Source organism: Bombus affinis, chromosome 3 (assembly GCF_024516045.1).
Source record: "Bombus affinis isolate iyBomAffi1 chromosome 3, iyBomAffi1.2, whole genome shotgun sequence".
Lineage (NCBI taxonomy): Eukaryota > Metazoa > Arthropoda > Insecta > Hymenoptera > Apidae > Bombus > Bombus affinis.
The window spans coordinates 6,697,954-6,713,546 of record NC_066346.1 but is presented as its reverse complement, the minus strand read 5'-3'; the positions used below and the strand labels follow the sequence as shown (position 1 = coordinate 6,713,546).

General features: G+C 35.2%; 1 protein-coding gene across 9 annotated transcripts in view; it reads left to right on the top strand.

Annotated features, from left to right (window-relative positions):
- Positions 1–12,850, top strand: part of LOC126914144 (uncharacterized) — a 123,132-nt gene extending 110,282 nt beyond the window's left edge. For 4 of the 9 annotated variants that reach the window (XM_050717656.1, XM_050717659.1, XM_050717660.1 and 1 more), the window contains 5 exons: positions 1,120–2,526; positions 2,839–2,937; positions 3,170–3,871; positions 4,518–4,673; positions 7,203–12,850. In XM_050717656.1, the coding sequence (XP_050573613.1) occupies positions 1,120–2,526; positions 2,839–2,937; positions 3,170–3,871; positions 4,518–4,673; positions 7,203–7,517 (2,679 nt within the window). In that variant the 3' untranslated portion in view covers positions 7,518–12,850. Of the gene's footprint in view, positions 1–1,119; positions 2,527–2,838; positions 2,938–3,169; positions 3,872–4,517; positions 4,674–4,965; positions 5,088–5,498; positions 5,586–7,202 lie in introns of all 9 variants that reach the window. The other 5 variants (XR_007709585.1, XR_007709586.1, XR_007709584.1 and 2 more) reach the window with 5 other exon arrangements.
- The last annotated feature ends 2,743 nt before the right edge of the window (positions 12,851–15,593 follow it).

Genomic DNA, 15,593 nt, shown 5'->3' with positions numbered 1-15,593 from the left:
AGCTTATTTGGAGCAATTATTCTTCCTTTCGTATCAAACAAGAAACTGTAATCAAGTATAATCTTTTCTCCAAAGTAAATAATGTTCCTGTTATAGCAGATTAAATGAGTATGATCTTAATGCCCTTCAAAGACGTTTTCGAACAAGTTTTCCTTTTTCGGAACATTATCTTGGAAAACATGTATAATAATTTAGTAGCAATTTCTCATTGTTAGAAAAATTAGAAACTTAGTTATTACAGCTCGTGCGTCTTGGCTATGGAAGTCAAACACGAGACGAATACCGCCTACTTTATAAGAAAAATTTAATAAAAACATGCAATATCATCTACCAACCAATTTGTTTAAACACATTTATATTTAATGTCATGTTCATTAAATTTACGGTATTAAAGAAAGTTTAAAAGGTAGGCGGTACGAAAATATAGCATAATGTTATAAAATGAAATTATAATTGACAAAAGTATTGAATAGATATTATATATATATATTTTAAAATATTCGGTTGCCACAAAGTTCGTAGTAAAGATGTGGTAAATAAATATTCCACGTTGTTTGTATTATTTTCTATAGCACGCCTTTAATAATTTTAGAATTTCCATTGCAATCGATTCGCAATTAAATTCATTCTCTAAAAACAAAATACACTAAAATAAAACAAAAGACGTGCGAGATGTTTGATTATTATAATAAGATATCGCAACTCGAAAAAATTGAAACACGTTGCTCAATGCATAGAATCACAAAGATTGATTGCACTCACCCTTAAAACATCATCTAATGATAATAATTAATCACAAATTTCCAAATGTTGTATCGTTGAACCCAAACAAATATATTAGGTTGTCCGAAAAGTTTCTTTCGTTTCATAAGGTGATAATAGATGAACAACAATTTCTGTTTTATATTATTTTATTGAATTAGGTATAATCCATTTCGTTATATTTCTATTATTATGCTCGTGTATAGTTCAATAAACTAATATAAAACAAAAAACATTGTGCGTCTATTATTTCCTTATAAAACGAAATGAACTTTTCGGACAACCTAATAAAAAGATAAACAGAATACATATATATATATACCAACATTTGACCTTTGCATCTGTTTGTTTACATAGTGTGGCATTGGCACTGGCTTAACAGAAGGCGCCGTCGGAAGCGTCAGTGGTACTGGCAGCGGTGGAAACAGCAGCAGTGGCGGTGGAAACAGTAGCAGTGGCGGTGGCATGGATTGCATGCCCCTACGACCAGGTCCTTTTCACTACCTGATAAACGAGCAGGCGAAGTCCTTGATCGCCCTGCAGGAGCTCCAGAATGAGGTCGGCGCCCTTCTCGAGTTCCGGGACCTCGTCATCGAGACGTTCCCAAACCTCCGGCACAAGATGGCCGCGACGGCATCCGCGGGAGCGTCTGTGACGTCATCGTCCTGCACCCAAAATTCTCACATCCCATTACCGCTATCCAGTCCATCATCGAGACGAATCAACGAATGGGAGCCCGGGAAGGTTAGGAGACGAGTCCCGCGCGAAGGTGCTGAATCTTCGTCGTCTTCGTTGCCGAGGAGTCGCAGTAACTCGCACAGTGGCGGCACGAAAAACAACTGTAGCGCCACGGTCCAGGATTCTGGCTTTAGCACGGAAACATCTTCCAAGGACAGTGCTTCGACAGCGATAGCACCAAGGCCGAATAGTCCTAGACCTACTGTTCTCGACGAGGCGGAAGACGAGCTGTGGAATCTTCTGGACGTGATCCATCGTAAGGGAATCAGGCTCAGAGAAGAGGTAGAATGTTTGCAAGGTCGATTAGAGAGCGTAGCATCTGAAGATCTAGCATCTACCGATATCTTGAATGCTGTAAGAAAGGTTACATGTCTGGAGGATGAAAAGACAACGACGATACCGACCGAAGAGGATAAACAGGATAAAGACAAAGATTCTCAAGTAGTAACGCTGAGGAGGGAGAAGGAGCAACTTCTGGACAAGGTGGCAGAGCTCGAGGCAGAGACGATATCTAGTCGAGCTAGAGCGCAGGAACTTCAATCCGAGTTAGCCGCATTATCTGCGTTGAAAACTGGTCTCGAGGATCGACTCCGGGCTGGACTGAGCGAAGCATCTGCGGACGTCCTTGCGCCAGGTGCTCAGAGGTTGCAACCCATCGCATCCGCGGCGCCTGTCGTCTCGCCACCGAAAAGCAATAACGTTAGCAATATTAAAAGCAAGTCTTCGGCGTTTGCGTCGGTTGCGACGTCCACAAAGGCTCATAAAAGTCGCTTCCGGACAAGGACCATAGAGAAGAACGTTTTGTTGGACGTCACCGCTCATAATGAGGAGCTACGCGACATCGATGTCGAGGCGAGTGTAAATGAAAGGAGAGCACGTCTGGGTGCGTTGGATTCCGTCCTTGTGTCACCTACCAGAGTTGCGCACGTTAAGGACGTCGACTCGAAGAAGATAGCTGCCATTCTACGAGAAAACTCACCTCTTGAGCTGCAGCGGCATTTAATCACTACTACCGTCCATAATCAGGTAAGTAGCTGAGATTTATAAAATTTCTTCCTTCAAAATCTAATTTTCTAGGATTTTAATATAATTTGTAAAGTAAAGGCATTATAATCGATTTTGAGATTAACTTTTCCCAGTGGTTGGTTATTTCCAGAAATAAGAATTAACAACATATAACAAGAAGAATTAACAACATATAAAAAATTCATTAACTTTGTGTTTGAGTGGTAGGGTATGAAATATCAGATATCGTTGTATTGAGAGTAGTTCTTCCTATATGACAGATCATACACATATTTGAATGAAAATGTTATAAGATAAATCGATATTTTGCAGGTCCTACAAAAAAGGTTAGATGAAGTACAAAAAAGTACAGAAACTCTTTCCGAACGATTAGACAAGGCACGGGAGGAAAACGACGACTTGCGTTTCCAGGTAATTTATATAATTACATAATTTTAATTACGTTTATACGATAAATGATTAATTATGAAAATACGTAAATATTCATACGTATAGACATTAGATAAACGAATACTAAGTACATAATATGTGTTCAACACTTTAATTATAGATAATCGAATATATTTTCCAAAATTCTAGATCACTCGCTTAACTATGTTTACTTGTACCCATCGAAATTTTGACATCTTAATATATATTCCAGCTGGAAGAGAGAAACATCGAATTGGAAGGTACACGAGCGCGCGTTCGCGTACTAGAAAGACTTCAGCAACGACCACCAACGGAAATAGATCCGGAGGCGGACGGTGATCAGCCAAGGTGTGAGCAGAATGGTCTCGAGCCAGGAAGTAGTACAGAATCGGCTCGCGATCATCATCAAGCCGTCGAGGTGAAACCGTCGCCCCGGCGACGTCCTAGCCGTATACCTTTACCCGGTGCTACGACGAAGGCAGCAGCACCCAGACCACCTAGCCACGGAAGAAACGACAGCAAGGAATCGTTGAAGTCGTTAACAAGGCCACCGCGTGATTCTAGTCGCGACAGTCATGGTGGCAAGTCTTTGTCGAAGGCTCGTGACTCAAATCGAGATTCCCTTGGGAACAAAAGCCTGACCAAGAATAGTAACAACAACAACGGCACCGCCGGTGGGAATAATAACGGGACCGGAAACAGCAAGGAGACAAACAGGGAGTCCCTGAACAGGTCCCTGCCGCGTAACAATTCCAGCCGAGACTCCTTAAACAAATCCTCCTCGCTGTCCCGCGCCCGAGACTCGCTGGAGTCTAACAACCTCGGCACGTCCTCATCCCCGGGGACGACTCCTCCTCGAAGACCGCCCGCCCCTGCACGCCGTTCCTACAGCCTGGCCCGCGCGTCAACATCTGTTGATACCGAAAACGGCAAGGTACGATCCGTAAAGCAATTTTTTTGGAGCAACTGGCTGAAGTCATCGTTGTCCAACGGCCCGATGTAGTAGAGAGTCCACCAGTATCCTCTTCTCCAGGACGGCCAGTAGTCACTGTTAGGGATATCTGCTGCTTCTAATTGCGGCCCCCTTCGAACCGAGTCCGTCTCCTACGCCTCTCGGACCTTCTAATTTTCTCCCGTCTCGACACGCTGACTTGTGCTCACCATAAAACAACAAAAAGACAGCCCGGTTAACCAACGACCAAGGGTCATCCACTGTAGCTACTTATAGTCGATTGAATTTATTTGTTTCGTCGGTTATACAGCTGACTCGCTAATCTTTACTATTCTCTATTCACCCCTTGCGCCATCCGTGTACCAATGTATAATCAATCTTTCTCAGTCAAACGCTGGTTCTACTTCTGATCGTCGCGTCACACTCACAAAACGTTCTTTAAACTCACTATCGGTCCTATCTTTCGTCGTCCTCTTCGCCGCGGTCCACGCTTTCCTCCGCGACAGCACTCGTCCTTAACGTGCGTTAACTCTTATCTATCGAAATGTGGAATCGTTTCCGATCTAATCATCCTCTATGACACACTCGATCATTCCTGAAAACGTTATTGAAACTCTGACGTATACAGAGACTCTCGACCGACATTTGTCTTAATTACGACGAATCGCCCGACGATCCACAACCAAAATGTCTGATCTGGAGCGCAGGCGAGCGTGCGTTCGAGCCCGTCCCCGGCGGTCCAATACAGAAAATGGCCCCTTCTCGCGTGCCGCCGGTTTTTCTCGTAAGTTATGCTTCTTTTATTATCATTTGCTTCGATGCTTCTTCCTGGATGTGGTGAGCTATGAGCCTGTTTTTATCCTCATCTTCCTGTTTTCTCGTCTCGTCAAGTAGTACACACATTTGTAGTTGTCCTCTTTTTTTTTTTTATTTTTTATTTATTTATTATTTTCACTTTAGTTCTTGGCATGCGCACGCACCCGTAGTAAGCCTCCCTTCAATCTCCATCTAAATTAGTTGAATTGGTTCTCACGGTATCAGCCATATATTATATTACTTTCCTTGTTTTATTTCAGTGAAGAAAAAGTAGCAGCACTTGCGACACGCGACCTTAACATACGTTCATACTTAAAAGACATTAGTTGCATTTCTACGTATGGGAGGATTTGAGTAATCGAATGTTATGAAATTGCATAAGGTATTATAACTTGATGATAACTCAGATTGGGAATACTCATATGATTAAACTTTAATCTGTAATCTTAGCTCTTATGTCACTTGACGTCTCAGTTTCTCACACATTTCATTTGGGGATTTATCTGATTTGCTATACTTTCAATATACTGACTCATTAAATACTTAAATACCACCCCATTGAACACATCTTCCTACATAAAATATTGATTATGACCTGATTTCCTTTTTCTTGTTGACCCCATAGTAGTATTAGTTATATTTTGCAACAAAAAGATGCATGCAAATTGATATAATGTACTTTGTCGAATTTTGTGACTCGAATAATTGAAAACAAATTAAGGTGAAACGATTAATGTTTAATGTAAGTAAAATCTACAATATTCTTGTAGTAATAAATCATAAAATTCGACAGATAATTTTATCGGAAAGCGAATGTCGGGGATAATTTGGCTCTTCGACCATCCTGACGTCGATATCTCCGTCTCTCCACCACTTTGTCGTAAGACTATATTTATTGCAGTTATGAATTCAAAAAGAAACGGGCAATTTATTTGAGCACGCACGTCGAACACGATATTACCGTAAATTTTCACGCCGCGCTAGCGAAGATTCCCTCGTTTTGAATGTCCATTAATCTTTCAGTTTGTTTGCTCTTTCATTTGCTCAAGTTTGATCTTATTTGCTAGCGTTGCTTGTATGCGGATATAGCCTCGAGAGCCATGACGTGGCTCGCAGATTCGTACTTATAATGATTGATGTAAAGGAAAATGAATCGACCACACGCTTACCTGCTTGGCCTTGCGGTTCATTGTCCACCTCACGTCCAGTGCTACGTGATACTACGAATTAAATACTAATTTACAATCTCGTCGTTTTTCATTGCACTCTTTAAAATGCGATCGGTCTTCTTGATATTTGCAGTGACGATCGGATGTTCGATTCAATTGTGCATTGGTAAGTTACTCATGCAGACAAAATTAATTCAAGAACAGTTTAGATTAGAGTAAAAATATTTTTAATTCTAATACGTATTGCCTTTTCTTTTTATCAGGAGATTTTGAAAAGAAATTTTAGGAAAAAATATTTATAAGATATAATTGCTAATAAAGATAAAAGGTATAAGATTTATCGATAAATAATGTTTGAAGTAACAAATAAGAAATATAATGATCTATTATTATTTGATGCTACAATTCAATATTATAAGAGAAAGTAAGAATTTGCACAGTATTCTATGCTTTATGTATTTTTCATGTTTTTTATTTTTATACTGTTTTATGCTTTTTACACTTCCTTTAAATTGAATTTCTGCACATCGAATTTATATTTACCTTATTATGCTTTATACAGTGAGATTTTAAATCGTATTTCTTCTCCTTTTCATATCTAACGAGACAAAGTAACTGGCTTGTATTTCCTTGTTATTAGAAATTGAACAGAGCTAATCTCATAAAAAATTCAAATTTTATTTGCGCTATAATCGCGAATTAGGCATAAACTTAATTATTAAAACAGTTTCTTTAATTATTCTAATTAAATCATGTGAAACTACATATACTCATATAGAATTTCTCAAGACTCTTTCTCAATAATAATTAGAAAGTGGTAAATCTGAAACCACTCATTATTAGTTTATATTAAAATTACTAATAACGTATTGTAATTATCAGTTACATTTTATAGAAGCATATGGTTATACAAACTATATCAAATCTTTTCATCGAACTTTCTCAAACGTCTAATCTAACAAATATGTAGTATACCTCTGAGAGATACCTTCCGAACTTTCGATCGTCACTGCAGATATCTGTATCGGACTTCAGACATTCAGAAACATTCAAAAGTGGTTCAGAAAACTTCCGTTTATCTCGTACGCACACCGCATTCTCATATATTAGAGACACTTTCGATAGTCATCATATTAGTACGTATCATGTAAAATACCAGAGACGGTATAAGAGCACTGATCATTGTGGGATTTTGTTGTGTATTTTGCCTCAGAGGAATTGAAACGCAGTGAAATACAAGCTACGTGCAAATCATGAAAAATCGAGTTCTCGTTCGCAGGTAGAAGCAAGTGGAACAAAAATCAATAATAGGCATTGATGTTTTTCAGAGTTGCACCGAACCACCGAGTTCTTGGTGCTCAACGAACGGCAGCTTCCGGCACAGCGATTCCTCTTTGTATCCGGACTCCTTGAATCAAGAGACTTCATCAGTGACCGGTACGACCAAAGTGGAATTTATCATTGGTTCGCCAATCAGACGTTTCCGACAGAGTTCTGTCTGGCCCCATCGTTATTTCGATAGCATAGATTCAGCAGCTATGTTGCCAGAAAGCCTCTTATCGGACGAGTTTTCTCTTCGTCGTGGCGAAGGACTTGCTGAATGCGATTCGCTCGAGTGTCATCCGATTTCAAATGACAGCTAAAACGGGAAGTTCGTCGTTTGCCAACTTGTCAATGAAAATATTTAAAGAATCTTGGTGGGTTGGCTCGTTTAATTGATAGGAAGAAAGACATTTGAAGATAAAGAAAGATATATTCTGCGCTTGAATAAGAAACTCAATAGTTACGAGTTTAATCCGAGTATTATGTAGTTTAACGATTAAGAAAGCTTACATTAAGCTTCAAGTGCTGAAGATTATTTCGATTATTACGAATCTATAACATTGATTTTATCTTACAAGTACATATTTCTATTTTCTACGTCTATTGTGACTAGCAAAGTTTCTGAAGTATTGTTTAATTCGTGTATAGAATTTTATATAATTTCTTCTCAAAGTTGCAGTTTATTATGTTTTATTACCTTTGTTTTAAGCGAAAGAAAAATCTGACAAGAAAACAAATTTTTTGCCAAGGAAATAATGTTGTAGATCATGAACTGCGAGCTTGAAGCATCAAGATTCTTTAGTATACAGTGAGATTGACGACCATAGACTATTTTTATAGAAGCTGATTGCTCCATTTATCATCTCATTCTATTCATTGTTCCACTTTTACTTCACATTTTCGGTACATTTTTGTGATTTTCATATGCAGTTAATGAATTAGACTTTATTTCAGACACTATGGAATTCTATTAATAACTGACATGAAATTGATTGATTTCTAATTCGAGTATGAAAATTATATACGTTTACACAAACAGATTGAAAATCACGTATGGCATATACACCGATGTGTGTTCATTTGCAGTGTCGAATGGAAGATATATTGATATATCAAATTTTCGGTCCAAATTTTCTCATTTGTTGAAAGTGCAACATTCAAAATATGTATATATTTTTTGATAGTCCGATGAAAAAGATCATGGCGACAGATGATAATGATTGGGAAAATTATCGTCAATTTAATTTCTTTTTTGATATATGCGAGCAACTTTATGATATCAACTTACTAATCGGAGAATGTGAGCCAAAATAATTTTATCAATCGATAATCGATCGAATAATATGAAATAATATAATTTAAAAAAATGACATTTTTTCTATGAACTTTGGTCAAATTAAACCAAAGTTACCTTTTTCACACTTTAGAAATTAATTTATACATTTATACATTTTCATTGTTTACCAACTTTGAATTACATGTAACATATTATAACAAGTTGCTAATATAAATAATGCGAATTTTATATAAATTAATGCGAAATGTACGACACATTCAACGGTGGATATGGTTTTTCTTGATTAACTTTAGACAATGAGTGAAAATCTTAAAATATATTATATGTACTGTATCACTGTATCCATGATATATTTAAAAGATATCTTCAATTTCAAATACTGCAACATCGTTAATTGTGAAAAAGAAACGAACTACTTTTATTATTGGGTTTGTTAATTGTCCAATAAGTATTCAGTTAATTCTGACATCTTTTTATTGATAGAAGATTTGAAGTATTTTGAGAAATATAATTTGTATTTTAATAGGGTCCACTTTAAAAGATTTTTATAAATCGATGAATTGCATTTTTTTCGTATCATATACTGCACCAAGCAGTTGTGCATACTTAGGCAACCAACTTCAAGAATAAGTTTGTTCCACAAACTTTTAATTACTTGATAAACCAGTCCAATAGAGAACAAGTTTTTTGTCATTCTCATGTAATCATTGATGGACTTTTTGAAATGTATACATCAGTGCATTTCAGATTTGTATCTTTATACCTTAAGACTGTATCTTTATCTGCTGCTACAAAATTGCTCTTGTTATTGTCGAATCATCTTTTGTATAGAATTATAAATAACGTGATGGAAATGTTTTCGATATTTATATGCTTTCCATTTACACCGAATTGGTTCTATTAGTCTTTTCATGCGAGACATTATTTTCTTATTTTATCAAAATTATCCTTGTAAATTTATTGAAAAATATTCTACTTTTTCAAAATAACAGTTATAATATTTTTACTTGCTGTATTACAATTTTTGGAATATAATATGTTTAAACTTTCGATAGAGAAAATAAATAAGAACAAAATATTCGTAAAATGGGCAGCAATAGAATAATGAATCTAAGTATTTGCCGTTTGCCATTTTACTGAAAATTTTGTTTTAATTAATTTTCTCCATCATGAGTCTAAAATTACAAATACATTTGCCATTCATTTATAAATATTCAATTCCTTGTATTGATATTGATGAAAATTTTGTATCATTGTATAAAACATATTATAATATTAATTATAAAATAGAAGTAAAAATATCACTCTGTTATCTTATCATTTCAAAGTCATAATTTGTTGATAAAATATTATTTACTTCAATATTTGACATAATAGAAAATTATAAATTACCTATTTCCCTCATTGTATGTAAGTAGGCATGAAAAGATTAATAATAGTCGAACACAAATGATATTACTAACACATTCCATGCTGCAAATTCGACAGTTTCGTATTCCATATAGCATTTGTACCTTTCATTTAAACTTGCGTTGTGATTAATGTAATTTATTTATTGTGTGCGTGTGAAATGTCGTACAATCGCGCAGATTTTCATATACATAGAGAAGAGAATATCTTCATATGTAAAGAAGAAAATTCATAAGGACACCCTTTCGAAAATCGCGATTCTTGAGTCTCTAGAAATTCTTCCTTGAAAATTCTGGAAGGGAAAAAATGAAGAAGCACAGAAAGAAGCCTGGTCGAGTGTACGAATTGATTGTATAAAAGCTTTTCGTAGGAACACACATATCGGGTGAGATAGTGTGAAAATGTATCTTTGACAATATCCTTGGTCACTGCAATATAAATATTCATAAATTTTAGAACTTAACTAACTGTCAAACTTTCCTCTAATCGAGTCGTGTAGAAATTTCTCAATGATTGTTGCGATTAAGTGTTTGTTTGGGGCATTTTTCAATATTCGAAGAATTCTTATCCTTTGTTCAAATGACTTTTTTTTATTCAAAATTATTATAATTATTCAAGTTTAACAATATTTAAAAATACTCTCATATTATTTTTATTTATCTAAAGTTCTAAAAAGATGGACATTTTACTTTTTTCCTGGACCAAGCTGTAAATTATATTGAATATTTAAATTATATATAAGTATTAAAAATATAATTAGAAAAACAAATTAAATTATATCTAGAATTATCCAAACTATATTCAATGTCGCTATCGTATTTAGTTTTTCTCAATTTATACTAATAATTAGATTTACTTCATACCCTTCGAGCTCAAGATGAGGCGTTGCATTTATTCTGTGTGTGTGTGCGCGTGCGTATGTGTGTGTGTGTTACGTGTGGAATCTAGTTTCAAGAGTATTCTTGAATTGTCTTTTCTTTGAATTGTCCTTCCTTGTTTCTTCGTTTTTCCAGCAGTAAACGCATTCATTCCGCTCCTTTTTTCTCTCCCTGTTTTAGTATTTCTTTTACTGTTCCTTTAACTGTGTTACTTTCACCTTTTTACATTCATGCAGCATATGTTCCAGTGACTTCTTCCTTCTTCACTACACACATATTTCCTCTTTCTTCGTTTGCACATCTGAACCTGGCAGTATGCTTTGATTTTTGCTTTCGTATTGCTCATTTAAATATTTCATTCTTTAGTTATCTCTAATTTCCTTATAATGCGTGTTATTTCTACTATTCCACTATATTACCATTGTAACTGCTCTGTTCTGTTCATTTGCGCTGGGGCTTCAGCAAGGTCTTTCTCTTTTCTTTTTTCCATTTGCACTTCTTTAATACCTGTCATTTTCTGTCTGTGGTATGTGTCTCTAATTTCTTCCCAGTTCGACTTCTTATCTTCTTCCTTCGTATCTATTTCCCTGCAAGATTCTTGTATTATTTTATACTTATTTAATCGTTTGGTTTTCTCCTCGCATCTTATTGCTCTTTTCCCTGCCTCTATCCTTGCTTTATTCTATCCATTCGTTTTGGTTTCCTCGAGAACTAAACGTTAGAAACTATGTAATGAAGTCCAGAGCCATTACCCACCTAATATATTTCTCTCGTATATTCTGTATTCATACTTTGCTTGCTTCCAGCTTCATATTTCTGCAGCGTACGACAAAATACTTTTAATCATACTTCTAAAAATTCTCATTCTCCGTTCAATTTCCTCAAAATATGATTACATCAAGAAGAGAATTTTTTTTTCTTCGAAATTTTTCGAATCTTCAAATGTCCCAGATATTCTCACTTAAAAATATACACGTTTAATAAAAACAAGAGAAGAAGAAATAAACGAATAATAACTGCGTGTTGAAAAAGTGAGAAAAGAGAACGTCAAAGAGAAGCATGTCGTTTTTGCTATAAAAAGAGGAAGCATATTCGCTGTCGTGAGGTAGACTGATAGGTCAACGGACCTAGAATTAGTCAGATCGTATGACTTGAATGTAACGACTCGGTAAGAAACACTACGTACCACACAGTTCCTTGCTTCAACCAATTTCGTTATTTATAAAAAGTAAGGGAAAAAGGGTTAGCAACCGTCAAGACATCGAGCATTCGTGCGTTTAATCACAGTGATCCTAGTTATTACAACGGATGTTAACTGTACGAAGAAAGAGAGAGAGAGAGAGAGAGAAGAAAAAAATGATTAAAAGAAGAAACATGTGATTAACTTTTAGCTGAACTTACATAGGACTGACGGACTTTACTTATATTATTGTTTTAGTGCCTAACTATTTTTACGCGAATAGCAAAGGAGAGATTGTGCGAATGTGTGAGCGCGTAACAAAGAGCAAAAGAGAGAATGAAAGGGAGAATGAAAAACCAAAACCGAAGCCGTGTGACTTGCGAATGAGTTTCCGTTTTTTAGCCGCTATTTTTGTGTCGCGAGACGAAAACGCATAAATGCGAATAAAGAAAGAGAAACGAAGGACGATAAATGCTCAGATATCAATTCTGCACATTCGTATATGTACAGTTGGCGGACTAATTTAGTGTGCTGACTGGAGGCTATTATTTTTATACCTTAATTGATGACTGTGAGAACGAGAGCGATGAGAGTGTCGAGCGGACTGCGCCGACCTTAGCAGCTTCCTTTTTTCTCGATGATAGTACCTTCATCGTCGTTGTATTATAATTGATTATTAGACTTATTATCGGGTTCGTGCCACCGTGCTTCGGCTCACTGACTAAACGATGGTTTTATTATCGATACCACACCCGACACAATTTGTATATGTATATACGTATTACGGCATCGTGAATTATTTAAAGAAAGTTAGTTTAAATGTACAGATGAATCTGTGTAACGATATCTGCGATAATGTGATCCGATTAATAAATACGATATTACGTAGCGAATGTAGTTTTTCGTTTCCTGCTCTAGAAAAGATGTATCTCTTGTTATGTATATCCATTGATTTGTTTCTGATAATTTTACTTCGCGATGGTCATTTTTAATGACATAAATAACATTGTCGTTATTTGTTTCCAAGCCCTTCAAGTAATTTATCTATCAAGATACTATTTCTTCAATTATGAATTTCTTAATTCTTCTTTAGCGAAGAATTCTTCTTTTTCAGCCAAATACTGCGCTTTTTAGTTACCTGTGATCCTTTAACGCTGACGAAACACTTCTAATTTTTCAAACGTTATTTTCTTCAAGTAAATTAAATTTATAAGTGTATATTTATTTATTATCATAAACTCGAATAATGAATTTTTTAATCTCACATTAGGTGGTATTTTTAGTTCTCTATAAAGTTTCTGAAACTTGCAGAAGTTTTAGCTTTGTTCGAATAGCTATCGATGTTTGTTTACAGCAAAGTTATGTTAACCATATTCAGGTTGTCAACGTATAATTATCATATCCCGTCACTGCATGTATAATTATTACATATGAATATTTATTGAAGACGCTTTAATTATTACCCTTCAAGTAATTAGGTAAGTTGTTCTAAAAATTGAACAAAATTAAAATTTCAATAATGTGTACAACATTTTGTACGCACGTTTGCATATTTTACCTCACTTAATAATTTAATTTCAATTTTATTCAAACTTACAATTTACGATAGGTTAACAAACATTTATCCCTAGCCAATTGTATTTTCTGCGAAGAAAATGAGTAACAATAATTTAAAAAGAAATATGTTCCCCCGTTAGTCACAATTTTATTTCTAACAGTACACAATTAACTTTCAAGACAACAGTACACAATTACTTTCAAGATGACAGAAATATCTAATTATGCCCCCTGCCCTCCTCTAAGACGTTTTGTCTTATCTAAATCCTTTGTACAGTACACAAATTTACAAAAATAGAAGAGGATAAATTTGCTTCACACTGAAATCAAGTTAACAGTACACAGGAATTTCTCGTAAGGAAATTTTTTCCGTCTTACATCTGGTGAACGAAGGACGCGGCAATTACTGTACTGTGAACGTTTTATTCATTTATGGGCAATTTAAAGCTATTGTGCTAGAAGATACAGACAGTAATTAGAAATGTTTGATATTCCACGGTTAGCAAAGAAACAGACAATAGATAATGAACTTCAGCTTTCACGTTCAAGAAGAGCTATTGCGCAATATATGCTACATTATACATTTTCATATTGCGATAAAGAAGCTAGTTAGGGGTCAAGAAACAGAAGTCAGTTATTGTCTGGTAGTGTACGAGGTCGTCGATTGAAATTCAACTGCCTTCGCGTATCATCGTTGGAAGTCCAGCAACGAAACTTCCGGATATTTCAACGAAGAAAGAAGAAGGGGAAGGACCTTGCAGAGTTCTACGGAACTCGTGATATGGCCGACAAGTGAGGTTAACCCAGACCCGCTTTGAAATGTTCTTTATTTGTCCTCCTCGTTGCTTGTCGATGACACAGGTTTGCAGAAGCGAAACGCGTGGACAATGCGAATCAGGACGAACACCAGGGAGAAGATTACGATCCTTTCGCGCATCGTCCGCCGGGACCACTGACTTCGTAGGAATTGTTACTTCATTTATTTCTTTATTCCTTTTCTTTAAAAATTTAAAGTTCCAAATTTAATTCTGATGTTATCATTAATGGTAATATTCGCGATTTATGAGAAAAAATGGAATAAAAATATATATGGCGTAGATTAGTATTTTTGATCTTTATTAGGTTTATCAGAAGTTTCTTCGATTTTGTATCGTCGCGTTTGTCTTGTATTTTTTTCAAACAAAAGTGATGTTTCGTAAAAGTTTTATTGAATATGTAGATTCCGAGTAATCCAGTGGATCGTAGAATCTTTCGGTTTGCAGTTATTTAAATGCAGCGTAGAAGCCATAATATGCACCTCGTTTTCTTACTTGATCATTAATCTTTCACGATAGTCGTAATTTTTAATTATGCGAAACGAAACATGAAGTCAAAGACCTTTTTTCTGGTTTAAAAATTGAACTGCCAAAACATTTTAGACAAATATAGACTAATAATTGGGATTTAGTAGATCTTCTATATTATATCTGAACGTAGTATTTAAAAATATATAAACGATCGATAATATATATCATCCTATCGAATCTTTCCTAGTAAAAAGTTCAAGTTCTGTTTATTACATAACATATTTTCAATTATTTTACAGTAGAGTAGATATTTTAACTTACTTAAAGAATAATCATAATAAGAGACGAAAAATTGAAGTTAGTGCTGTAATTGAGTTTACACGAACGAAATGGAATTATAGTTCGAATAGAGATTGGCAAGAAAAAGTCTATTTCTTTTCCTATTAACTTCTTGCCATTCCAAGAACGAGCTGCATATTGTAAAATGAAATATGCGTTCACGTAATAAACAAAAACACGCATAACGGATAAATGAATTAAATCGGTGAATTGCAGAACATTACAAATCCAAAAGCTGTATCCTTCAGATATTTTACGAAATAGCTTTATCCTCGGTATCATTGATTTCGTAATTTAACAAAATTAATTTTGTTGGCCCAATTTAATGGTATGGTAGACTATGGTAGAAATCATCTCATAAATTTTAGGTAATCGAAATAAAATTATTTTGGACTTGCACCGTTTCTCAATTCGTCGATTTAATTAATTTCAAATAATTCGATTGAAAT